Source organism: Oratosquilla oratoria, chromosome 8 (assembly GCF_046742065.1).
Source record: "Oratosquilla oratoria isolate Oo_2021 chromosome 8, ASM4674206v1, whole genome shotgun sequence".
Classification (NCBI taxonomy): domain Eukaryota; kingdom Metazoa; phylum Arthropoda; class Malacostraca; order Stomatopoda; family Squillidae; genus Oratosquilla; species Oratosquilla oratoria.
The window spans coordinates 56,145,444-56,171,444 of record NC_134784.1 but is presented as its reverse complement, the minus strand read 5'-3'; the positions used below and the strand labels follow the sequence as shown (position 1 = coordinate 56,171,444).

Below are 26,001 nucleotides of genomic sequence, written 5' to 3'. Positions count from 1 at the left end.
GCCTCCGGAAACATATTCATAATCATATCACTCACCGCTCCATTAACACACTGAAAGACAACACACTGCTGCATGCCAGACCCCCTCATATCCACCCTTCTGAATCCTCTCTCCCACGAAAGGACAGAGTCCACTTGGCCAGACTGCGATGCGGTCACCACCCAGCACTTCTAAGCTACCAGAAGAGGCTGGACGACCGTGATGTGAACAGCTGCCCAGGATGTAACACTTCACCCCATACCATACAACACATAATGGAAGACTGCATTATACACAATCATGCACGCAAACAACACAACATACACTCTATAAAGGATTTGTGGGAAAACCCAGTTTCGGCTGTGGCCTTCCTTGGGGAGACGGGACTGCTCGGACAGACAGTCTAGGGAACGACAACAACAACAACAACAGTGAACAAGGACTGATGAGGAACAATGAGCAGTACATACATGGAAGCAGTCAAGTCAAATCAACTTTAAAGACACTGAAGGTATGACTAACACTAATGTATTAAGGGATGAGGTTTATATCTCAAATATCATTATTCCCAAATTTACAGGTGATGAAAACACCTTGGCAGTTAATAAGTTTCTCAGTTTGATTGACACATTAATCATTAGTAAAAATATAAAAGATGAAAAAAAGGAACATAGAAATTAAAAAAAAAGTAGATCCTGAGAAGGAAGCTTGGCTTATAATAAATTTCCAGCAAATGGAAGGTATCAACCAATATGAAGCCTATAAGAAGCCGTTCATTTAACATTTTATGTCAAAGTGTGATCAGGATCCTATCAGGTCTTTGGTTAGAATGATAATAGAAGCAAAAACAAGTGAATCAGACACATAATACTTAGCAAGATTAGACAGATGGTCTAAGAACATGAATTCTATCTTAAAAGATTCAGATTGGATAGATAGATCTAGTGACAAAATGAAAGTTTCTCAGGTAATCAAATTAATCATATTTGGCTTATTAACAAACAGCTTAGATGAATTAATAGCAGAAAAGCTGAATAAAGATCTCAAGGCAACTATGAATTTAGGGGAGGTAGACTATCTCCTTCAAAGGTACAATGAATCCAAAGTAATTAGTTCATATGTGATGACAGTGGGACAACACAAAGAAACTAGGAACTCTAGAAGTGATTATGGAAAAAGATAATCTGAACACTGTGTTAGATACACTTCAAGGGATGCTAGAGTTATATGTTACAATTGTAATACTTGGGGGCATAAAGCACTATTTGTTGAAATTGCAAATATGAGGGTCATGATGGATATCATAGTAGAAACCTACCTTTCTGTAATATCAATGGATAGGCCATAGAACACATGAATGTAGAAATTTTCATATGCACCCTAAAACAAGAGGAAAACCCCCAGATACAGAATAAAACAATACTACATAACTCCCCATAGATATACACCTAGACAGTATTGTGTTAGGAATAAGAGTGATAGAAGGGTGAAAGAAAACTCCAACATCAACTGACAATTACAATTGGAAGGACTTCTGTAGGACCTCTAATTGCTGGTAGTGTTTTCAATGAACCTATTCAAATATTTATTGATACAGATCTGTAGTTAATGTTATAACTAGTAGAGTTTTAATCCAATTGAAACCAGGAGTGAAAATCTTGGAACCAATCCATTATTCATTGCAAGGAGTAACTGGAAATCAGTTAAAAACATTCAGTAAAGTTGAACTAGAAGTCATATACAAATTAACATTTGCGTATTCAAATGATAGTTGTAGAAGAATCTGTTTTCCCAGGAGATTTACTGATAGGATGTGCAACTATGAGAAAAGAGATCTTAGTGAAATCACAGTTATTTCCATTTTTAAATCAGACTCAAGGCCAGTGACAGGAATCAAAGAATCCCTGGAAATAGATAGGAAAGATAACATTTATATTTTAGATAACAAGGCTGAGCGGTCCAGACTATGATAAAGAATTCATTCTTTGTACTGATACATATGACATAGGGTTAGGAGGCATACTGATGCAAGAGAGAAATGGAACTTTGAAATCAATAGCTTACACAGAAACTACTCTACAACAGAAAGAGAAACTTAAGTGATATATTTATTTGAAAGTTTTAGAGATATGATACTGGGATATCCAGAGTGTGGACTGATCATACAGCTATTCAGAACTTATTTAAGCATAAGAATCTTAGGGGCAGACTAGCAAGATGGTTTGCAGTACTTCAGTGCTATGAGGTTAAGTTTGAATATATTCTGGGTAGAAAGAATGTTGCAGCAGATGCACTTTCTACAAACATTAGTCAACTAACAACAGGGGTGATCAATTTTGTTTGTATTATAGATGAATTAGTAACTTAAGATGAGGAAATACTGATAAGAGAAAAGAGGGATGACAAGACATGTTACTCATTAGCCCATTATTTGATAAACCCAAGAGGAAATCCTCCAAAACTACCAAAAGGGTATAAGATAGATGAATTTCATTTGACTGTTGGACTTTTGTATTGAAAACAGTTGTAAGTTGGAAAGACATTTCTAGAGGCCCAGTGAATCAGCTGGTAATACGACAAACTCTTGTAAAAGAGATACTGAAGTTACTTCATGATAGTGATTGTAGTTCACATCCAGGAAAGGATAAAACTTATAGACAGGCACAACTTGAATACTTTTGGCCAGGTATGAAGAAAGATAAGAGGGAGGGAGGAGGGAGGGAGGACGGGAGTGGGTGTGTGGGGAATGGAATGGGTGGGAGTGGTTTCTATGCCTTTTTCTTTTTGGCTACCCCCTGTGTAAGGGGGAAAATCCTTTGGTATATGTATGTATGAAGATATATATACTACATAGAAAATTACATATATATGTATGTACATAGAAATTTTTTTGAAATGTGCTTAGGTGAGAGGAAATACACCAAAATATGCTCCTATGTTAACACATTCCATTCCACAGAAATCTTGGGAGTTACCTGTGTCTGAGAATAGATATAAATATGTATTTGTTGCCATTGATTATTTTTCAAGATTTGGTATTTTATAACCCATTCCAAATAAGAAAGCTGAAACAATTGCTTTAGTAATCTATGATCAGATAATCTGTAACTTCACTACACCTAAGATCTTAGCTTCGGATAATGGAACTGAATTTAATAACAAAATCTTGGAAAACTTATGTAGAATATTTAAGATCCAGAAAGTAAATATTTTAGTGAATCATCCTCAGAGTAATGTAGTTGTAGAGAGGTTAAATAAGAAAATTATTACATGTCTTAGAGGTATGATAAGTCCTCATAGTATAACTTGGGATACTTGGAATCCTTGTGTTAAATATACTCTGAACATTCAAATTAACATAGCAACAGGTAAAACACCTCATTTTATTATTTTTGGGGAGGTCAAAATTCTTCCATATGAAATCTTGATTACAGAACAGAAACCTGTGTATAATATAGATGATTATATCTCAAATAGGATAAATACATTTCAAACAATACATCAATGAGTTAGAGAACATATGCAAAAGTATACACAAGAGATGAAAAAGCAACAACACAAAACAGCACAAAATAGAATAAAAAATAAGATAATTAGTCATGGTCAAACTACATTCACCCTATAATAAACTTTCACCAAGGTACTCAGGTCACAGGGTAATTTATTTTGCAGGTGGAAATAAATAAAAGATCTTACACTTAGAAACTAGGGAAGTATCAATTAATCACTTAGAATCTTAGATGATATGAAAAAGGTTAGGATACAGTTTGATGTTCAAGATACATGCGACACTCAGTGTATTAGTTTTAAAGAAACACTAAACCCACATGATTATAGGGACTATGTTGATATCGTACAGGAATTGAATATTAATCTTGATATATTTTACTGAAGACTGCAATAATTTTTGTCATTTGTATGGTGCTTGTGATGGGAGACTGAACTACTTTGTGTATACTACCTGGAGCTTTGGTAAGACATGAAGACCTTGGACCTTCTGGGTGTCAGACTCGGAACTTTGCCAATACATAAGGACAATTCCCATAAGTACTGAACAATTTTAATTTATGAAGCATTGAAAATTCTTATGCAGTATGTGTCCTAGACAAAAAGTGAAATAAGTGTGTGTGAAACAAAAATTGAAATTCAGCAAGAGACACTCTACTATGCTGTGTATATAACTTTCATAACATATTGCCTATCTCAACATCTTTGAAAAGATGAAAACTTTCTCCATTAAAATCTAATTTTGCGGTTCTTAATCAAAGTAGTGATTTTTGCAAATCTATTTAACATTGAATTTATGTGTTACAAACTATTTTGTTTTTGTTGTTTCTGACATTTAATATTGTTCTGCTTGATTTGTTTATTTTTTATGTAATTGACATGCATTTTAGAAGGGATACTTATTTCTTTGAAATGTTATATGTATTTACCTAGTTGTATTTTTCGGGACGGGAGCTATGCTCGTTGTGACATGTTTTGATACCATTCATTTTGCCAGTTTATGTAAAGGGGAGGGAGTGAACATGAGGGGACGTCCTAGGATGAGGTGGATGGATGGGGTGAAGGGGGCTTTGGGGAAGAGGGGAATGTCTGTTGAGGAAGGAAGGGAGAGGACGGAAGACAGAGGTGAGTGGAGAATGGTTGTATATGGATGATGTTGTGACTGCATGAGGAGAAATGGGCGGGGAAGTGGGGGGTGGGGTAGTATGTGTGAGTAAATTTTGACGCAGCCCGGGGGGGTCGCCGATTAAATGAAGCGGCCTCGCTGTGGATGTACTGTGTCTTGCGACACTGCTTCTGACCCAGGGCGGTGGGCAGGGTGCAGGGATGACCCGTCATCCAGGAGGTGCTCAGATGAGAGGAAGGGTGGGAGGGGTGTGGAGTGTATTTAGGGATGAAATGGGTGGGAGTGTTTTTATGCCTTTCCCTTTTTGGCTACCTCCCTTGGAAGGGGGAAAGAGCCTTGGTATATGTATGTGTATGTATGTAAAATTAGTCAATATTTAGCTTCTTGTAGAACCACTCCTCGTTTAACGACGACAATTGGGACCAGCGCGCCGTCGTTAACCGAATTGGTCATTAAGCGAAAGTGTATACAGGTACTCCTCATTTAACGACCTACTCGGTTAACGACAACTCGGAGTAACGACGGGCTTTATGACGTCGTTTAGTGTAAATCTCCCGAAGCTACGACGTCGTGTACGATAATTAAGTTGGCTGAGGCAAATTTGTATGATGTTATAAATGAACTTGTACGGTGGATATTACCTGTGAGGTAAAGTGTTCTGAAGCTTAGGCCTACATTACCATCCTGCAAGCTGCAAAAACTACCTGGGGTACAGTGTATACCGGTAGTGGTAAATTTTTAGTTTCGACCATGGGCGCAATATAACAATAGAAAATTAATTATTAATTTTGTAAATTATAATGTATCAACGTAATATGGAATTTTGTGAGCGGAAAAAAAAAAAATGCTAAAACAGATTTCGTAAGTAACGAAGTCATGTCGGACGAATGGTACACCGTGTTTGTTATGATAGATGCCGATATCGAAGAAATAAAAGGATGATAAATTAATTCATCTAACTTAAACTAAACCAACCTAACCTGTGTTTAATAAATAATTACCTGCAAATTAAATGTCATCCGGCTCGTCCTCATTGTCGTGAGAGACGTTGGCAGACGACAAGATGGCATCCCGAGCCTATGCTACCGACTTCATTCATTAGCATATTTTCTTGTAGCAAAGTATTTTTTACTTTCATTTCCGACCACAAAATTGCATATTACGTTGATACATTTTAATTTACAAAATTAATAATTAATTTTCTATTGCCATATTGCGCCCATGGTAGAAACTAACAAAATACCCCGGTATTCAATATGGAATGTCAGCATACGCGGATTTGGTCATATACAGTAATTTTAGGAACCTAACCACCGTAAATAAACAGTAAATGAAACTTTAATGTACTGTATAAAAGAGGGAAAATACACGAAAATAAAGATACATGTATTGCTGGACATTGTACATATAGTACATGTACGTATATGTATACACTTTCGCTTAACGACCAATTCGGTTAACGACGGCGCGCTGGTCCCAATTGTCCAGCAATACATGTATTTTTATTTTCGTGTATTTTCCCTCTTATACAGTACATTAAAGCTTTATTTGTTTATTTACGGTGGCTAGATTCCTGAAATTACCGTATATGACCAAATCCGCGTATTGAATACCGGGGTATTTTTTTAGTTTCGACCATGGGCGCAATATAGCAATAGAAAATTAATTATTAATTTTGTAAATTAAAATGTATCAATGTAATATGCAATTTTGTGGGCGGAAATGAAAGTAAAAAATACCATGCTACAAGAAAATATGCTAATGAACGAAGTCGGTAGCATAGGATCAGGACGCCATCTTGTTGTCTGCCAACGTCTCTCACGACGACGACAACTAGGACGAGCAGGATGAGATTTAATTTGCAGGTAATGATTTATTAACACAGGTTAGGTTAGTTTAGTTTAGGTCAGACGAATTTATCATCCTTTCATTTCTTCGACATCGGCATCTATCATAACAAACATGGTGTACCATTCGTCCGACATGACTTCGTTACTTACGAAATCTGTTTTAGCATTTTTTTTCCGCTCACAAATTTGCATATTACGCTGATACATTATAATTTACAAAATTAACAATTAATTTTCTATTGCTATATTGCGCCCATGGTCGAAACTAAAAATTCACCACTACTGGTATATACTGTACCCCAGGTAGTTTTTGCAGCTTGCAGGATGGTAATGTAGGCCTAAGCTTCAGAACACTTTACCTCACAGGTAATATCCACCGTACAGGTTCATTTATAACATCATACAAATTTGCCTCAGCCAACTTAATTATCGCACACGACGTCGTAACTTCGGGAGATTTACGTTAAACGAATATTGGTCTGTCATAAAGCCCGTCGTTACTCCGAGTTGTCGTTAACCGAGTAGGTCGTTAAATGAGTGGGTGTATATGATAATTTTCCAAGTATATATTAGTGATCCTGTAAAAGGGTAGTAGATAAGTACATAGAGGGGTAGGTGGAATTTCATTTTTACGAGTTAGATGTTTTGAAAACAATAGCTGCGAAGGAGTTGTGGAGTTGCATAATCTCGTTCACCATCTAGAGTTTATAAATAACAGCAAGGGTACAGATTTTAAGGCTGAGGTGACAATATGTAAATTAAGCCATTCCGTTTCAATGTTGAGATTACCTGTGTAAGCAGTATTGCTTGAGACAGTGTAACAGTCTTTCTGATTGGAGAAAGATGGAGGAGAATTTTTTTATTGGTACATGGGAGAAAAGTCACACCCTTAAGGGGAGGGACTTATTTGTAATGGTCAAGATTATTGGATGAATTAAGTAGTGACATCAGAACAGAGATGGCTTAGTGAGTGGATTGGGGATCCTAGGCAGGAGTCCTCTGGTGTACCTAAGAAAATAACATTGTACAGAATTAGTGATGAAGAAACGAAAATTTCTTTGCCAGTTTCATTCACCCATCCAGAAACATTACTATCTTATTAAGCAGGATATGGTGAAAAATACTTAAGTGATGGGGGCAAAAGTGCCGGCAGCTAGGATGAACCTCCGAAGTAATTACAAGACTGGTGCGTGCAGCAAACTACAAGACAGAGTCTATGAGTGTATGGGTGCACCAACCACAACCGCAATCACCACACATATGCTAAATCCAAGGGTTATCAAGAACAAATAGATCAAACACTTACATATACCAAAGGATTTTCCCCCCTTAAAAGGGAGGTACCCAAAAAACAAAGGCATAAAAACCATTCCCACCCATTAAATCCCTAATACACTCCACTCCCCTCCACCCTCTACCCTCCCTCTTATTGGCACCTCCTGGATGATGGGTCATTTCCATCTTGTCCACTGCCCTGGGTCAAAAGCAGTGTCGCAAGAACACACATCCACAGCAAGGCCACTTCATTAAATCGGTGACTCCCCCTCCCCGTTCCCCCATACAGAAAAGAAGACGGGGAGAAATTCCATCGAGCTGCATCAAAATTTTCTCACACATACTACCTCACCCCCCATCCCCCCACCCATTCCACCTCATCCATATACAACCATTCTACATTCACCCTTGCCTTCAGTCCTCACCCGTCCTTTCTCAACACATTCCCCTTTTACTCCATCCATTTCATCCTAGGTTGCCCCATCATGCTCACTCCCTTCACATCTGCCTTCCACAACTCTTTTACTAGTCTTTCTTTACTCATTCTTTCCATGTGTCCAAACCATCCTAATACTCTCATCCACCCTATCTCCCAACTCTTTTACCACCCCCATTCTCCTCCTCACCTCTTCATTTCTCACTCTATCCAGCCTAGTAGCCCCTATCATACTTCTCAGACACCTCATCGCAAACACATTCAAACTCCTTCTCTCTTCCTCTCTTATGTTCCATGTTTCTGCCCTTACAAGTGCTGTCAGCACAATCACTCACTCATTCATTCCTCTTAGCATCCATTCCCAAATGTCTATTTCTCATTACACTTTTTAATCCACCAAGGCATTTACTTGCTTCTCTCAATCTACATTCAACCTCCACCCCAACTCCTCCCATTCCTTCCATATTCATAAGAATATAAGAACATAAGAATGAAGGAGACTGCAAGAGACCATAAGGCCTACACTAGGCAGCTCCTTATCCATCACCACCTGTCATCCCCATCTATAAGGTTGTCTAATAATTTCTTGGAACAACTGATAGTTTCAGTGCTTACTACATGGTTACTAAGTTTATTCCATTCATCGACCACCCTATTAGTAAACCAATTCTTGCCTATTTCCTTTTTAAATCTATATTCGCCTAATCTATAACCATTACTGCGAGTCCTGCCCTGTTGTTTTAATATGATGACCTTGTTTGCTTCACCCTTGTTAAAGCCTTTCACCCACTTGAACACCTCAATTAGATCACCCCACACTCTGCGTCTCTCCAGAGAGTGTAAGTTAAGGTGCCTAAGCCTCTCTTCAAAAGGCAAATTTCTGAGTCCATGTATCATTTTGGTCATTCTTCTCTGTACCGCATAGTCAAGGATGGGTCTATCTCTACATAGTATAATAATTACCTATTCGTTACCATCCTAGCAATGAAACCTAATGCTCTATTAGTGCTAATGCACTGTTTCCTAGTTTTAAGGTCCAGACTCACCAGAACTCCCAAGTCTCTCGCATTCAGTTTTCTCTAAAAGCATGTTACCTAAGCTGTATCTATTTTCAGGGTTGTGTAGCCTACGTTTAACACACTACACTTAGAGATATTGAAGTTGATTTGCCATTTCACAAACCATGTGAACAATTTGTTAAGATCATCCTGTACAATCTCTGCGTCGTCTCCTGACCCAATTTGGCATCCTATTTTAGTGTTGTCCGCAAACTTACTAACATCACTATTTATCCTGTCGTCTAAGTAGTTTATGTACATAATGATCAACAAAGGACTCAAAAAACGAGCCCTGGGGGACCCCATTAGTAACATTGCCCCACCTAGATTTTACTCCATTTATGGTGACCCACAGTTTTCTGTTACTAATCCATTCTAACACTTTTCCTCCTATGCCATGGGCTTTGATTTTATTTAATAGTCTCTGGTGTGGCACCTTGTTGAACGCTTTGCTAAAGTCAAGGTAAATAACATCATAATTATCATTGTCATCTAACACCTTATATACTTTAGTGTAAAAGGATAGAAGATTAAATTATGTCTTTTGATGTGTTCTCTGAGTCTATTTACTATTACTGATTCAAGCATTTTTCCTATAACCAAAGTCAAACTGATTGGCTTGTAGTTGCATATGGACGATCTATCTCTCTTCTTAAAAACACTTGCTTGCCTCCAAGCAGTAGGCACAAAACCAGTGTCTACTGCTCAATGCTGAGGTTAGGAGGTCTATACATGACACCAATAATAACTTTCTTATTCTTGCCTATAATCTCTACCCAAATGGATTCCGTACAGTCCTGTTCCTTAATCAATTGTTGATAATACAGTTTATTGTATTTTTAACGAAAAGTGCTACATCTCCCCCACTCCCGTGAAAAAAACTTATCTTTCTTTCTATTTCTATTTCCAGAAGGAAATGCTCAGTCATGTTGATCCAGGACTCAGTAATAGCTACAATATCGAAATTCTCTACACATGCTTTACCATGCAGCAAATCAATTTTGTTTATTATGCTTCTCCTATTTGTATAGTAAACTTTTAGTTTATCTTCCCTCCACTTGCTTTGGTGATTCTTTTCACAGTCCCTCTCTAAGTTGTTTCTATTGCCTATACTATATTCCGATACTTTCCCCCTCTACTTCCACAGAACCTACCCGAAAAAACCCTGTAGGATACCTACTTCTCGCTGAAGGGATTTAGCAAGGAGCCAAAATCTTCTGGGTGACAAGTGCACCCTGTCCCTTGTATATAGTTGATTTCTACCATAAAAGTGGTCCCAGTTGTTTTTTTTGGGCATTTATGGATCTGGAAAAGGCTTATGACAGGGTAGACAGGTAGGCACTGTGGGAGGTTTTGCGGATATATGGGAAAAGAGGAAAGTTTCTAGGCGCTGACAAGAGTTTTTACGAGAGTAGTAGAGCATGTGTCAGGATAAGAAATGGAGAGAGTGAGTGGTTCGGGGTAAAGGTGTTCAACTTATACATGGATGGGGTGGTGCGAGAGGTAAATGCAAGGGTGATGGGTCAGGGATTGGAGATGGTTAAAGAAAATGGAGACAAGTGGGAGGTGAGCCAGCTGTTGTTTGCAGACGACACTACGCATGCAGCAGGACAGAGGAGGGATTGAAGAAGTTGGTGACAGAGTTTGGGAGAGTGTGTGAAAGAAGAAAATTGAAGATAAATGTGGGTAAATGTAAGGTGACGAGATGTACAAGGGGTGAAAGTGGCAGCAGATTGGAAGTGAGCATTAAGGGAGAGTGACTGGAGGAAGTGGATAGTTTTAGATACTTGGGTGCAAATGTGGCAGGAAAGGGTGGAGTGAAGGTAGAATGTAGATTGAGAGAAGCGAGTAAATGCCTTGGTGGATTAAGAAGTGTAATGAGGAATAGACATTTGGGAATGGATACTAAGAGGAGACTGTATGAAGGAGTGATTGTGCCAACAGCACTGTATGGGGCAGAAACATGGAACATAAGAGAGGAAGAGAGAAGGAGTTTGAATGTGTTTGAGATGAGGTGTCTGAGAAGTATGATAGAGGTTACTAGGCTGGATAAAGTGAGAAATGAGGAGGCAAGAAGGAGAACAGGGTTGGTAAGGGAGTTGGGAGATAGGGTTGATGAAAGAGTATTAGGATGGTTTGGACACATGGAAAGAATGAGTGAAGAAAGACTAGTAAAAGAGGTATGGAAGGCAGATGTGGAGGGAGTGAACATGAGGGGGCGTCCTAGGATGAGATGGATGGATGGGGTGAAGAGGGCTTTGGGGAAGAGAGGAATGTCTATTGAGGAAGGACAGGAGAGGACAGAAGACAGGGGTGAATGGAGAATGGTTGTATATGGATGAAGCTGTGATGCATGAGGTGGAATGGGTGGGGGGATAGAGGGTGAGGTAGTATGTGTGAGAAAAATTTGATGTAGCCCGAAGGGATTTCTCCCCCACCTTATCCTTTTCAGCAAGGGGGGATGGAGAGGGGGTCACTGATTTAATGAAGTGGTCTTGCTGTGGATGTGCTGTGTCTTGCAATACTGCCTCTGACCCAGGGCAGTGGACAAGGTGCAGGGATGACCCATCATCCAGGAGGTGCTAAGATAAGAGGGAGGGTGGAGTACATTTAGGGATGGAATGGGTGGGAATGGTTTTATGCCTTTTTCTTTTTGGCTACCTCCCTTGTAAGGGGGAAAAAGCCTTGGTATATGTATGTATAGAAACAATTCAAAGAGCAGCGACAAAAATGGCAACTACACCATCAGATTTGACATATGAACAAAGATTGGAGAAATTACATCTCTCAACACTGGAACAGAGAAGAGAAAGAGGCAATGTGTTGACCATTTACAGAATTATGAAAGGGATGGAAATTCTTGATAGAGACGACTCATTAAAATGGGACAGAAGAGAAACAAGAAAACACAAAAAGAAGCTAAAGAAGGATATTTACAGAAGAGATCTGAAAAAGAATAGCTTCCCACATAGTGATTGATGTATGGAGCAAACTAAATGGTGAAAGAGCGAGTGCCAAAAATATACAAGATTTTAAGAAACTGGATGCGGAGAGATATGAAAACAGGTCACTATGAGCATAGCTCTTGTCCCGTAAAATACAACTAGGTAAATACACACACACACATAAAAAAAAGCAGGTCATATATATGAATACAAATAATGTACTTACAATTGATGAGCCTTCCTTGTTTGTTGTATACTTATAATGAAAGAAAATTGTGTATCATTTCATAACCCTTGAACAAAACATGTATATACAGCAGAACCTCAAATGATATACACATTATCTAATTAATAAATCATTCAAAGAACATGTTTTGTGAAAAAAAATTATCATAATGAAAAATACTTTCAGGTATGAAGATTCACATACTGTACACACAATCCCACCATCTCAGTAATACATTGGTGCAGTTATTATAATTATTTCAGTTTGCACACATTTTGGTGTAAGAACAGTCACTGAACTGATTTTTATCATCCAGAGTTCCACTATACAGTACTACACAAAAGTACTGTCCACCTGGGGTGAGGCAGACAGTATTTTTGTCAAATCTAGAAAGACCCATACAAGTGGCATGGTTTCACACCAAAAATTTTGTCCACCTACAGCAAGCAGGGAGGTGTGCCATGACCCCTCCATCCAGGCCCCCTCCCAAACCTGACCATGACATATTCTGAGCCACCCTATGTTACCAATATGGGTAATACTAAGGATCTGAGTGCAGAAACTATAGCCCAGATAGTTACCCTCAAAAGATATGGCCAGCATACAAAGGAAATTATTGAACGGGTTGGCATGTATACTTGTATAATTTGGTGTTGGTTGGGTTGCCAGATTCACTCTGAGTAATAATAAACACAGAAAATGTGATCAAACCAGTTCACAAAATTTGGGGGTTACTCAGCTACAACTACAAAATAAATATAATCAAGACGCTGATGCTGGCATCCACATATACCCACTCATGCCTCACAACGCCTACATGTTACTATATCGAAGTGGAGCAGAGGCAATTTCCTTCATTTCCCAGCCAGATTTTTTCAGGGTAATTCATGGATGGGGTGATGCGAGAGATAAATGCATGGGTAGTCAGTCAGGGACTGGAGATGGTTAAAGAAAATGGAGAAAAGTGAGAGATTAGCCAGTTGTTGTTTGCTGACGACACTGTGCTTGTAGCAGGATCAGAGGAGGGATTGAGGAAGTTAGTGACAAATAGGGAAAGTGTGCAAAAGAAAGAAGTTGAAGGTAAATGTGGGTAAATGTAAGGTGATGAGATGTAAAAGGGGAGAAAGTGGCAGCAGGCTGGAGAGAGACTGTAGGAAGTGGATGGTTTTAGATACTTGGGTATAAATGTGGTGGGAAAGGGAGTGGAGGTAGAATGTAGATTGAGAGATGTGAGTAAATGCCTTGGGGAATTAAAAAGGGTAATGAGAAATAGACATTTGGGAATGGATACTAAGAGGAAATTGTATGAAGGGGTGATTGTGCCAACAGCACTCTAAAGGGCAGAAACATGAAACATAAGAGAGGAAGAGAGGAGTTTGAATGGGTTGAGATGAAATGCCTGAGAAATATGATAGGGGTTATTAGGTTAGAGTGAGAAATGATGAGGTGAGGAGGAGAACAAGGGTGGAAAAGGAGTTGGTAGGTAGGGTTGATGAAAGAGTATTGGGATGGTTTGGACATATGGAAAAAATGAATGAAGAAAGACAAGTAAAAGAGGTGTGGAAGGCAGAGGTGGAAGAAGTGAACATGAGGGGGTAACCTAAGATGAGATGGATGGATGGGGTAAAAGGGGCATTGGGAAAGATGGGAATGTCTGTTGAGGAAGGACGGGAGAAGACAGAAAATAGGGGTGAATGGAGAATGGCTGTGTATGGGTGATGTTGTGATGCATGAGGGGAAGTGGGTTGGGGATGGGGGAGTATGTGTGAGAAATAAATTGACACAGCCTGAAGGGATTTCTCCCCATCTTCTCCTTTTCTACATGAGGGGACGGAGAGGGGGAGTCACCAATTTAATGAAGCGGCCTTGCTGTGACCCAGGGTAGTGGACAAGATGCAGGGATGACCCATCATCCAGGAGGTGCTAAGAGGGGGGTAGAGGATGGAATGGGTGGGAGTGGTTTTTATGCCTTTGTTTTTTGGCTACCTAGCTTGTAAGGAGGAAAAATCCTTTGGTATATGTATGTAATTATCTAGGCTATGGTTTCTGCACTCAGATCCTTAGTATTGCTCATATTGGCAGCACAGACTGGCTCAGAAAATATATAGTCAGGTTCAAGAAGGGGCCCTGGATAGAGGGGTCACAGCACACAACTTTCTCTCCTCACCAACAAGACAATGACTGATGTGATTAATTCTTGGCTTGCTGATAAGCTCTGCCCCTTCCCCACTCACTGAAGGCAGACAGAATTTCTGGCTCGAAACCATGCCACTCACATGGGTCTTTTCAGATTCAACAGAAGTACTGCCCACCTCAGCCCGGGCAGACGGTGTTTTGTCAAGCACTATATACAAAATTCTTGAAACAAAAACATTTCATTAACTAATCCTCTCAAAATTTCATGTTCTTCACTAACTGATTACTATTCTTTACATAACTAAACTAGAAGAACTAGGAGTGGAGGAGGAATGGGGATGGTTCAAGGAGGGAGTTGTAAGGTGTCTAAAGATGATGTGTAGAACAAGGAGGACAGGAGGAAATAGAAGGAAGGGTAGTAAGTAATGGGATGCGGAAGCAAAGAAGGTTGTAGAAGAGAAGAAAAAAGCTTTCATAGATTGGTTACAAATTAGGATGAGGGAATCATATGAGAAGTACAAAGAAAAGAGAAGAGAAGTAAAGCATAATATATAGGAGGCGAGGAGAGCAGATGTGAGATGGGGTAAGGGTATGACAGAAAATTTTGAAAGTAATAAAAAAATGTTTTGGAAAAAATCAGGAGAGGAAGAGGAGGCGAATCAAGTAGAGAAGAAAAGGTAAAAGGTGCAGATAGAGAAATTATAATGGAAAAGAAGGCAGTAAGAGGAAGGTGGGCAGAGTATCTTAGGGAGTTGCTAAATGTAGGAGGATAGGGAGGGAAAAGTAGCTGCAGTGGGAAGCATTAAGAAAATGACAATGATGAGTGAGGAATACGGAGAAATGAGGAAAAATGAAGTGAAAGCAGCTGTTAAAATGATGAGAGCAGGTAAGGCACCTGGTCTGTATGGATGCCATGCAGAATGTCTGAAAAAAGGAGGTACAGTGATAGTGGACTGGCTGGTGAGGTTATTTAGTGTTTGTTTAAGAGAGGGTAGAGTGCCAGAGGATTGGAGGAGTGCCTGTATTGTTCCACTTTACAAGGGAAAGGGGGACAAGTGTGAGTGTAGTAGCTTCAGTGGGATCAGCTTGTTGAGTGTAGTTGGGAAGGCTTATGGGAGGGTCTTGATTGAGAAGATTAGGAGAGGAACAGAGGGGGTAATTGGTGAGGAACAGTGTGGGTTTAGGACAGGTAGATCAGATTTTTGTGGTGAGACAGATATGTGAAAAAGCGATAGGAAAAGGAAAGGATGTATTTTGGGCTTTTATACATACATCATGCATATACCAAAGGCTTTTCCCCCCTTACACAGGGGGGTAGCCAAAGAGAAAAAGACATAGAAATCACTCCCACCCATTTCATTTCCCATATATTACACTCCCCTCCACCCTATCTTGGCACCTCCTGGATGACGGGTCATCCCTGCATCCTGTCCACTGCCATGAGTCAGAAGCAGTGTTGCAAGACACAGCACATCCACAGCAAGGCCGCTTCATAGATTCAGCGACCCCCCCCTCTCCGTCCCCTCATGCAGAAAAGGAGAAAACTGGGAGAAATCCCTTCGGGCTGCGTCAATTTTTTTTCATACATACTTCCTCACCCCCCATCCCCCACCCACTCCCCCTCATGCATCACAGCCTCATCTATACACAACCCTTCTCCATTCACTCCTATCTTCTGTCCTCTCCCGTCCTTCCTCTACAGACATTCCTCTCTTTTGTAAAGCCCCTTTCTCCCCATCCATCTCATCCTAGGACACCCCCTCATATTCACTCCTTCCACCTCCGCCTTCCACACTTCTTTTACAAATCTTTCTTCATTCATTCTTTCCATGTGTCCAAACCATCCTAATACCCTTTCATCAACCCTATCTCTCAACTCCTTTTCCACCCCTGTTCTCCTCCTCACCTCCTCATTTCTCACTCTATCTAGCCTAGTAACCCCCTATCATAGTTCTCAGGCATTTCATCTTAAACACATTCAAACTCCTCTCTTTCTCTCTCATGTTTCATGTTTCTGCCCCATACATTGCTGTTAGCACAATCACTCCTTCATATAACCTCCTCTTAGCATCCATTCCCAGATGTCTATTTCTCATTACACTTTTTAATCCACCAAGGCATTTACTCACTTCTCTCAATCTACATTCTACCTCCACCCCCACTCCTCCCTTTCCTGTCTCATTCACACCCAAGTATCTAAAATTATCCACTTCCTCCAGTTTCTCACCCTTAATACTCACTTCCAGCCTACTATCACTCTCTCCCCTTGTACATCTCATCACATTACTTTTGCCCACATTTATCTTCAGCATCCTTCTTTCACACACCTTCTCAAACTCTGTCACTAACTTCCTCAATCCCTCCTCAGATCCTGCTACAAGAGCAGTGTCGTCAGCAAACAACACCTGGCTCACCTCCCACTTTTCTCCATTTTCTTTGATCATCTCCAATCCCTGACCCACTACCCTTGCATTCACCTCTCACACCACCCCATCCATGTAAAGATTGAACAGCCAGGGCGACATAACAACACCTGGCTCACCTCCCACTTTTCTCCATTTTCTTTAATCATATCCAATCCCTGACCCACTACCCTTGCATTCACCTCTCACACCACCCCATCCATGTAAAGATTGAACAGCCAGGGCGACATAACACATCCCTGATGAAGTCCCACATTTACCTCAAACCATTCACTCTCTCTTTTATGGATCTGGAAAAGGCTTATGATAGGGTAGATAGGAAGGCACTTTGGGAGGCATTGCAGATATATGGGATAGGAGGAAAGCTGTTATGAGCAGTCAAGAGTTTTTACAAGAGTAGTAGAGCTTATGTTAGGATTAGAAATGGAGAGAGTGAGTGGTTTGAGGAAAAGGTGGGACTTCATCAGGGATGTGTTATGTTTCCCTGGCTGTTCAATTTATACATGGATGGGGTGGTGTGAGAGGTGAATGCAAGGGTAGTGGGTTAGGGATTGGAGATGTTTAAAGAAAATAAAGAAAAGTGGGAGATAAGCCAGTTGTTTGCTGATGATAATGAATGTGGCAGGAAAGGGAGGAATGGTGATAGAGGTAGAATGTAGATTGAGAGAAGCAAGTAAATGCCTTAGGGGACAAAAAAAAAAGTGTAATGAGAAATAGACATCTGGGAATGGATGCCATGAGGAGATTGTATGAAGGAATGATTGTGCCAACAGCACTCTAAAGGGCAGAAACATGGAACATAAGAGAGGAAGAGAGGAGTTTGAATGGGTTGAGATGAAATGCCTGGGAAATATGATAGGGGTTATTAGGCTAGAGTGAGAAATGAGGTGAGGAGGAGAACAGGGGTGGAAAAGGAGTGGGTAGATAGAGTTGATGAAAGAGTATTGGGATGGTTTGGACACATGGAAAGAATGAGTGAAGAAAGATTAGTAAAGAGGTGTGGAAGGCAGAGGTGGAAGAAGTGAACATGAGGGGGTAACCTAGGATGAGATTGATGGATGGGGTAAAAGAGGCACTGGGAAAGATGGGAATGTCTGTCGAGGAAATATGGGAGAGGAGAGAGTAGCTGCAGTGGGAAGCACTAAGAAAATGACAGTGATGAGTGAGGAATATGAAGGAGAAATGAAGTGAAAGCAGGTAAGGCACCTGGTCTGGATGGATGCCACGCAGAATGTCTGAAAAAAAGGAGGTACAGTGATAGTGGACTCGATGGTGAGGTTATTTAGTGTTTGTTTAAGAGAGGGTAGAGTGCCAGAGGACTGGAGGAGCACTTGTATTGTTCCACTTTACAAGGGAAAGGGGGACAAGTGTGAGTGTAGTAGCTTCAGAGGGATCAGCTTGTTAAGTGTAGTTGGAAAGGCTTAAGGGAGGGTCTTGATTGAGAGGATTAGGAGAGGAACAGAGGGAGTAATTGGTGAGGAACAGTGTGGGTTTAGGACAGGTAGGTGGTTGTGTAGATCAGATTTTTGTGGTAAGACAGATATGTGAGAAAGTGATAGGAAAAGGTGAGGATGTATTTTGGGCTTTTATGGATCTGGAAAAGGCTTATGACAGGGTAGACAGAAAGGCACTGTGGGAGGCATTGCAGATATATGGGATAGGAGGAAAGCTGTTATGAGCAGTCAAGAGTTTTTACAAGAGTAGTAGAGCTTATGTTAGGATTAGAAATGGAGAGAGTGAGTGGTTTGAGGTAAAGGTGGGACTTCATCAGGGATGTGTTATGTTCTCCTGGCTGTTCAATTTATAAATGGATGGGGTGGTGTGAGAGGTGAATGCAAATGTAGTGGGTCAGGGATTGGAGATGTTTAAAGAAAATGGAGAAAAGTGGGAGATAAGCCAGTTTTTGCTGATGACACTGTGCTTATAGCAGGATCAGAGGAGGGATTGAGGAAGTTAATGATTGAGTCAAGGAAGGTGTGTGAATGAAGGATGTTGAAGATAAATGTGGATAAAAGAGGAGAAAGTGGCAGCAGATTGGAAGGGAGTATTATGGGAAAGAGACTGGAGGAAGTGAATAGTTTTAGATACCTGAGTATGAATGTGGCAGGAAAGGGAGGAATGGGGATAGAGGTAGAATGTAGATTGAGAGAAGCAAGTAAATGCCTTGGGGGATAAAAAAAAAAGTGTAATGAGAAATAGACATTTGGGAATGGATGCCATGAGGAGATTGTATGAAGGAATGATTGTGCCAACAACATTCTAAAGGGCAGAAACATGGAACATAAGAGAGGAAGAGAGGAGTTTGAATGGGTTGAGATGAAATGCCTGAGAAATATGAAAGGGGTTATTGGGCTAGAGTGAGAAATGATGAGGTGAGGAGGAGAACAGGGGTGGAAAAGGAGTGGGTAGATAGAGTTGATGAAAGAGTATTGGGATGGTTTGGACACATGGAAAGAATGAGTGAAGAAAGATTAGTAAAAGAGGTGTGGAAGGCAGAGGTGGAAGGAGTGAACATGAGGGGGTGACCTAGGATGAGATTGATGGATGGCGTAAAAGGGGCACTGGGAAAGATGGGAATGTCTGTCGAGGAAATATGGGAGAGGAGAGAGTAGCTGCAGTGGGAAGCACTAAGAAAATGACAGTGATGAGAGAGGAATATGGAGAAGAAATGAGGAAAAATGAAGTGAAAGCAGCTGTTAAAATGATGAGAGCAGGTGAGGCACCTGATCTGGATGGATGCCACGCAGAATGTCTGAAAAAAGGAGGTACAGTGATAGTGGACTGGCTGGTGAGGTTATTCAGTGTTTGTTTAAGAGAGGGTAGAGTGCCAGAGGACTGGAGGAGTGCTTGTATTGTTCCACTTTACAAGGGAAAGGGGGACAAGTGTGAGTGTAGTAGTTTCAGAGGGATCAGCTTGTTGAGTGTAGTTGGGAAGGCTTATGGGAGGGTCTTGATTGAGAGGATTAGGAGAGGAACAGAGGGAGTAATTGGTGAGGAACAGTGTGGTTTTAGGACAGGTAGGGGTTGTGTAGATCAGATTTTTGTGGTAAGCTAGATATGTGAGAAAGCGATAGGAAAAGGTAAGGATGTATTTTGGGTTTTTATGGATCTGGAAAAGGCTTATGATAGGGTAGACAGGAAGGCACTGTGGGAGGCATTGCAGATATATGGGATAGGAGGAAAGCTGTTATGAGCAGTCAAGAGTTTTTACAAGAGTAGTAGAGCTTATGTTAGGATTAGAAATGGAGAGAGTGAGTGGTTTGAGGTAAAGGTGGGATTTCATCAGGGATGTGTTATGTTGCCCTGGTTGTTCAATTTATACATGGATGGGGTGGTGTGAGAGGTCAATACAAGGGTAGTGGGTCAGGGATTGGAGATGTTTAAAGAAAATGGAGAAAAGTGGGAGATAAGCCAGTTGTTTGCTGATGACACTGTGCTTATAGCAGGATCAGAGGAGGTATTGAGAAAGTTAATGAGAGAGTCTAGGAAGGTGTGTGAAAGAAGGATGTTGAAGATAAATGTGGATAAAGGAGAAAGTGGCAGCAGACTGGGAGTATTATGGGAGAGAGACTTGAGGAAGTGAATAGTTTTAGATACCTGAGTATGAATGTGGCAGGAAAGGGAGAAATGGGGATGGAGGTAGAATGTAGATTGCGAGAAGCGAGTAAATGCCTTGGGGGATTAAAAAGTGTTATGAGAAATAGACATTTGGGAATGGATGCTATGAGGAGATTGTATGAAGGAGTTATTGTGCCAACAGCACTCTAAAGGGCAGAAACATGGAACATAAGAGAGGAGTTTGAATGGGTTGAGATGACATGCCTGAGAAATATGATAGGGGTTATTGGGCTAGATAGAGTGAGAAATGATGAGGTGAGGAGGAGAACAGGGGTGGAAAAGGAGTTGGTAGATAGGGTTGATGAAAGAGTATTGGGATGGTTTGGACACATGGAAGGAATGAGTGAAGAAAGATTAGTAAAAGAGGTGTGGAAGGCAGAGGTGGAAGGAGTGAACATGAGGGGGCAACCTAGGATGAGATTGATGGATGGCGTAAAAGGGGCACTGGGAAAGATGGGATAAGACAGAAAATAGGGGTGAATGGAGAATGGTTGTGTATGGATGATGTGATGCATGAGGTGGAATGGGTGGGGGATGGGGGGAGAGAGTATGTATGAGGGGATGGAGAGGGGAGGTTGCCAAATTAATGAAGCAGCATTCCTGTGGATGTGCTGGGTCTTGTGATACTGCTTCTGACCCAGGGCAGTGGACAAGATGCAGGGATGACCCATCATCCATGTGTCAAGATAAGAGGGAAGGAAGTGGGTGGAGGGGAGTGGAGTATGTTGAGGATGGAATGGGTGGGAGTGGTTTCTGTCTTTGCTTTTTGGTTACCTCACGTGAAAGGGGAGCCTCTTTATATATGAATGTATATAACTAAAAACTTTATAAACAACTGCTGTATCACTAATATCAATAATATACCACCTATTCTGTGAAAAATCAAGAAGCATTATAGATTTCAATATATTCCTTGAAAAGAAATGAAGGCTTTAAGAGGTTGGTGAATCAATTTGGCAGATTGTGATAAAGGAGAAATTAAAAGTATAACTAAAACTACAGAGGTTATGGTGGTATTCAAGAATGGAATGCAACTGATTCATATAAATTTGTTAGGGAAAAATCTTAAGGAAATCATTTGAGAAAAAGAGAGAGAGAGAGAGAGAGAGAGAGAGAGAGAGAGAGAAAGAGAGAGAGAGGACTGGAGGGTGAGATGGGCCATGGAGTAAGGGAGGTACCTGGAGAAATAAAATGAATAGAAATAGCAAGAAATAGAAATAAAAATTAATAGGAAATGAAATAAATAAAAATACAATAAAAATGTAAACAAGCAATGAAAGTAATGTATGAACAAATAGTTGTGATGTGCATTACATGTGAGAGTGTGACCTAGGTGACAAAGAGACAGAAGTTATGTGGAGGCACTGGAAATGAAGTGATAATCTATGTACCATAAGGCTTCTTCCTCCTTACAAGGGAGGTGGCCAGCTAAAGTATGCACCCACTCCCCATCCATCTGTTTCCCTTTAACCCATTCAACTCCGATGACAAGATGTCTTGTCATTTGGTCAAATAAAACAAAAAATCATAAAACACCAAAATGTTTGATCAAACATTTTGGTGTTTTATGATTTTTTGTTTTATTTGACCAAATGACAAGACATCTTGTCATCGGAGTTGAATGGGTTAAAAATATCTTAGCTCCTTGAGGGTGTTGGGCCATAACACTTCATTAACTCAGACATTTATTTGCTTTTCGTGTTCTATACTTTACTTTCATCTCCTCACCATTCCCTGCCACATGTGACCCATAATACAAAACTTTCTCTACTTTCTCCAGCCTCAAACCCTATAAACTTACCTCAACTCACCAACAACATTAATCCATGTACATATCATTATCTTTTCCCCACCTTTAGTTTTAGCTAGAGGTGATGTGCTATCTATATACCAAAAGCTTTTTCCCCCTTATAAGGGATGTCTATCTATATACCATGGCCTATATTCCCACTCCTCCATCTATAAGAGAGGTAGCCAAGTCAAAAAGAATATACCCACTCCTATCCATTTCACTCCCTTCCACCATACTTTCTTCTCTCTCATCTTAGCTACTCCTGGATGATGAGTCATTCCTGTATACTGTTCACTGCCCTGGGTCAGAAGCAATGTAGCAACAGTGCCTCCACAGCAAGGCTGCTTTACTTAATCAGCAACCCTCTCCTTCCCCTCATAAAGAAAACGAGAAGACAGAGAGAAATCCCTTCAGGCTGTGTCAAAATATAATTCACACATAACCGTTCTCTACTCACTCCCCATCCCCTTCCCATCCTTGCATTACAGTATCACCTATACACAGCAAAGACAAGAAATGATATGCAGCTATGAATTATTACACAGTACAAAACAATAGGATTATAAAGGGACTAGAGTACACATGAGACTGGGAGAAAGAACAGTAAAAGCCAACCGAATGAGGCATAGTCATGATATAAAGATTAATGGAAGTATTCATCTTTTCAGGAAGCACTTACTGGTGGTGCCACAAGAGTGAACAAGGAAAAGACCAAAGAAATGGTGGACAGATGTGGTGAATAAGGCCATAAAAGCTCATGATCAGGATATAAAAAAACATATACTGGCAGTACTAGTGGGAAAGTGATAAGGTGTAATCTTCGCATGATGAAACAAGGAATGAAAAGTGAGAATATATCTTTCCCATGCCCCACCACCTAATTTTGCAGGTACTGGTTAATTGGAAAGGGTGTAGTGTGTGAGTAGAAGGGGTGAAGTAGTTTGCATAAATCAAAACTGCTTCTATATTCATTTTATCTTCCTGCTGATCATGAGCTTGTTACATTATTCCTATATAATCATTACCCCATTCATGCCACACAGTACTACTTTGGTTAAATAAACTTTTAGTTGACATCTCTAATGTACAACGAAAGTACAAATGGGTTAAGGAATGAACAATCTGTGTGTGCCCTAAGTTTTTTTAAATCCAATTATCTTCTTTAATTAGTCAAACTCTTGTGTGCAGCATCAGATGCCTAATGAACGAAGATATATCACAATACTTGCATTTTTAAGTATAAAGTCACTGCTACATTACTTGTTCTCTCTCACTCTGGGTAATAATAAACACGGAAAACACAATTAAGCCAGTTCCCAGAATTCGGGGGGTTACTCAGCGACAACTACAAAATATAATCAAGACACAGACATCCTTTTGAACCCACTCACACCTCACGATGCCAGCATAGGCATAATCATATGGAAGAGTTTAATCTAGCTCAGCTTAAGGAAATCCAAGGGATCAATATGTGCCAACCTAGTTTAGGTGGTACTTCTAAATCATTCTGGCTATAACTACACAATTTAATCACCTGTGTGAAATTATCTAGCATTATTCATGAATTATGAAATTTATATCTAAAGTTTATATAAACATGTGTTATAAATACTTAAAACTACATTCACACATTCATAATATAAATCCAGAAACTAAATAAACACCATTACTTACCTTTCCTTCCAGCACACTCAATATCAAAGGACAGGATACGGAAGGGTGCCACACGAGACCATTCCCCCTCAGGTGGGTGAGCAATAAATTTGTCCCAGGCAACATCCACCTACAACAGAGGAACACTAAAAGGAAAAGGAAGAGAAGGAGAAAAAGATAGAGAGAGAGAGACATAATGCCATTTCCCCCTTACGAGGGAGGTGCTTGAGTCAATGTATGCACCTACCTTACACCTATCCAAAACCTATGCATCACCCTTCCCATCATATCACCTGGGGTCATCCCTGTCTGGTGACACACCACGTGAGTCAAAGACAATGTAGAAAGACATGGCAGGACCTAACAGCCAGAGTTGGTTAGCTACTTCATGTTGAACTTCCCATATCCTATCTACCTACATCTATATGCAAAGGGCTTGTTCCCCATTATAAGGGAGGTAGCCAAATCAAAGGCACACATCCACTCCCATCTACCATCCTTGTTTCCCTCTAATCTTAGCTCCTTGTGGATAAAGGGCCATCCCTGTCTCCTGCCCACTGCCCAAGTCAGAAACAATGCAGCAAGACACAGCACATCAAAAACAGGGCCTCTTCACTTACAGAGAAACCCCCTTCCCTGTCCCCTAATGTGGCAAATAGAGAGGATGGGAAGAAATCCCTTCTGGCAGCATCAATATATCCATACACAATCATCCTTTACTCACACCTATTTCCTGCCCTCTCCCTCCTTACTCAACAGACATTTCCCTCTAGCTCAAAGCTCTTTTCACACTATCCATCCATCTCATCCTTGGTCATCCCCTCAAGTTCACTCCATCCACCTCTGCTTTCTCTACCACTTTTGTTAATATTTCTTCATTCATTCTATCCATGTGTCCGAACCATCCCAATGATCTTTTGTCAATCCTATCTACTTGCTCCTTAAAAGTGGCAGTTTGCTGATAAGATTGACGAAATAAACACCATATGAGGACGGAGCCTTTATTTGTACGACGTTTCGCTTATTACAGCTTTTTCAAGTACAAGTTGAGATACAAATGCTTGAGATTAAATAAGGGGAAAGGAGGCAACGGGGAGAGAAAAGAGGGGGAAGGAAGAGGAAGAGGAGGAGGAGGAGAAGGGGGGGGGGAAATTGGACACTGGGAAAGGATGAGAATGCTGGCCCAAACATCCATGGGCGAAATGTCCACAAAGGGTGGTTTAGATATTTAATAATGCATGTGTGACACATAGAAACAAGGAAAACCATCTTATGGACTGGAAGAATGCAGAGCTGCTGATACGGGAACCAGACAAAATCCGCAGGAAGTGTTTAGAAGCAGCAATCATTCAAGGAACGAAAACTATTGAACAAAACAGGGGCATGTTTAACATCTCGCCTCACATTATTCCCCTAATACCCATGGCCAGCAAAATATTAAATATCTAAACCACCCTTTGTGGACATTTCGCCCACTGACGTTTGGGCCAGCATTCTCACCCTTTCCCAGTGTCCAACCCCCCCCCCTTCTCCTCCTCCTCTTCCTTCCCCCCCCTTTTCCCTCCCCGTTCCCTCCTTTCCCCTTATTTAATCTCAAGCATTTGTATGTCAACTTGTACTTGAAAAAGCTGTAATAAGCGAAACGTCGTACAAATAAAGGCTCCATCCTCATATGGTGTTTATCTACTTGCTCCCTATGAGCCCCAACTCTCCTCCTTATTTCTCATTCTATCCAATCTTGTAAACCCTACCATACTTTTTGGACATTTCATTTCAAACACATTTAAACTTCTCCTTTCTGCCCCGCAAATTCCAAGTCTCCATCCCAACTTCATCTTACACACATTTAAACTTCTCCTTTCTGCTTCTCTTTACCTCTTAAATAAAAGTCAAATTCTCATGCATAGCATCAGATACTAAATGTACAATGATTTGATTTTGCATCATACTACTTGCATTATAAAATAAAATACAAAG

At 40.4% G+C, this 26,001-nt stretch overlaps 2 protein-coding genes across 4 annotated transcripts in view; one reads left to right on the top strand and one right to left on the bottom strand.

Moving 5' to 3' along the window:
* The window catches only part of PolD1 (DNA polymerase delta 1, catalytic subunit), a 362,759-nt gene that overhangs the window by 197,959 nt on the left and 138,799 nt on the right, over positions 1-26,001 (bottom strand). For 2 of the 3 annotated variants that reach the window (XM_076189251.1, XM_076189253.1), the window contains exons 8-9: positions 24,046-24,154; positions 12,403-12,432 (exon numbers count right to left, since the gene is read on the bottom strand). In XM_076189251.1, the coding sequence (XP_076045366.1) occupies positions 12,403-12,432; positions 24,046-24,154 (139 nt within the window). The remainder of the gene's footprint in view (positions 1-12,402; positions 12,433-24,045; positions 24,155-26,001) is intronic. The other variant, XM_076189252.1, reaches the window with a different exon arrangement.
* LOC143027746 (uncharacterized) overlaps positions 1-26,001 on the top strand; it is a 538,392-nt gene that overhangs the window by 464,704 nt on the left and 47,687 nt on the right. The window lies entirely within an intron of this gene.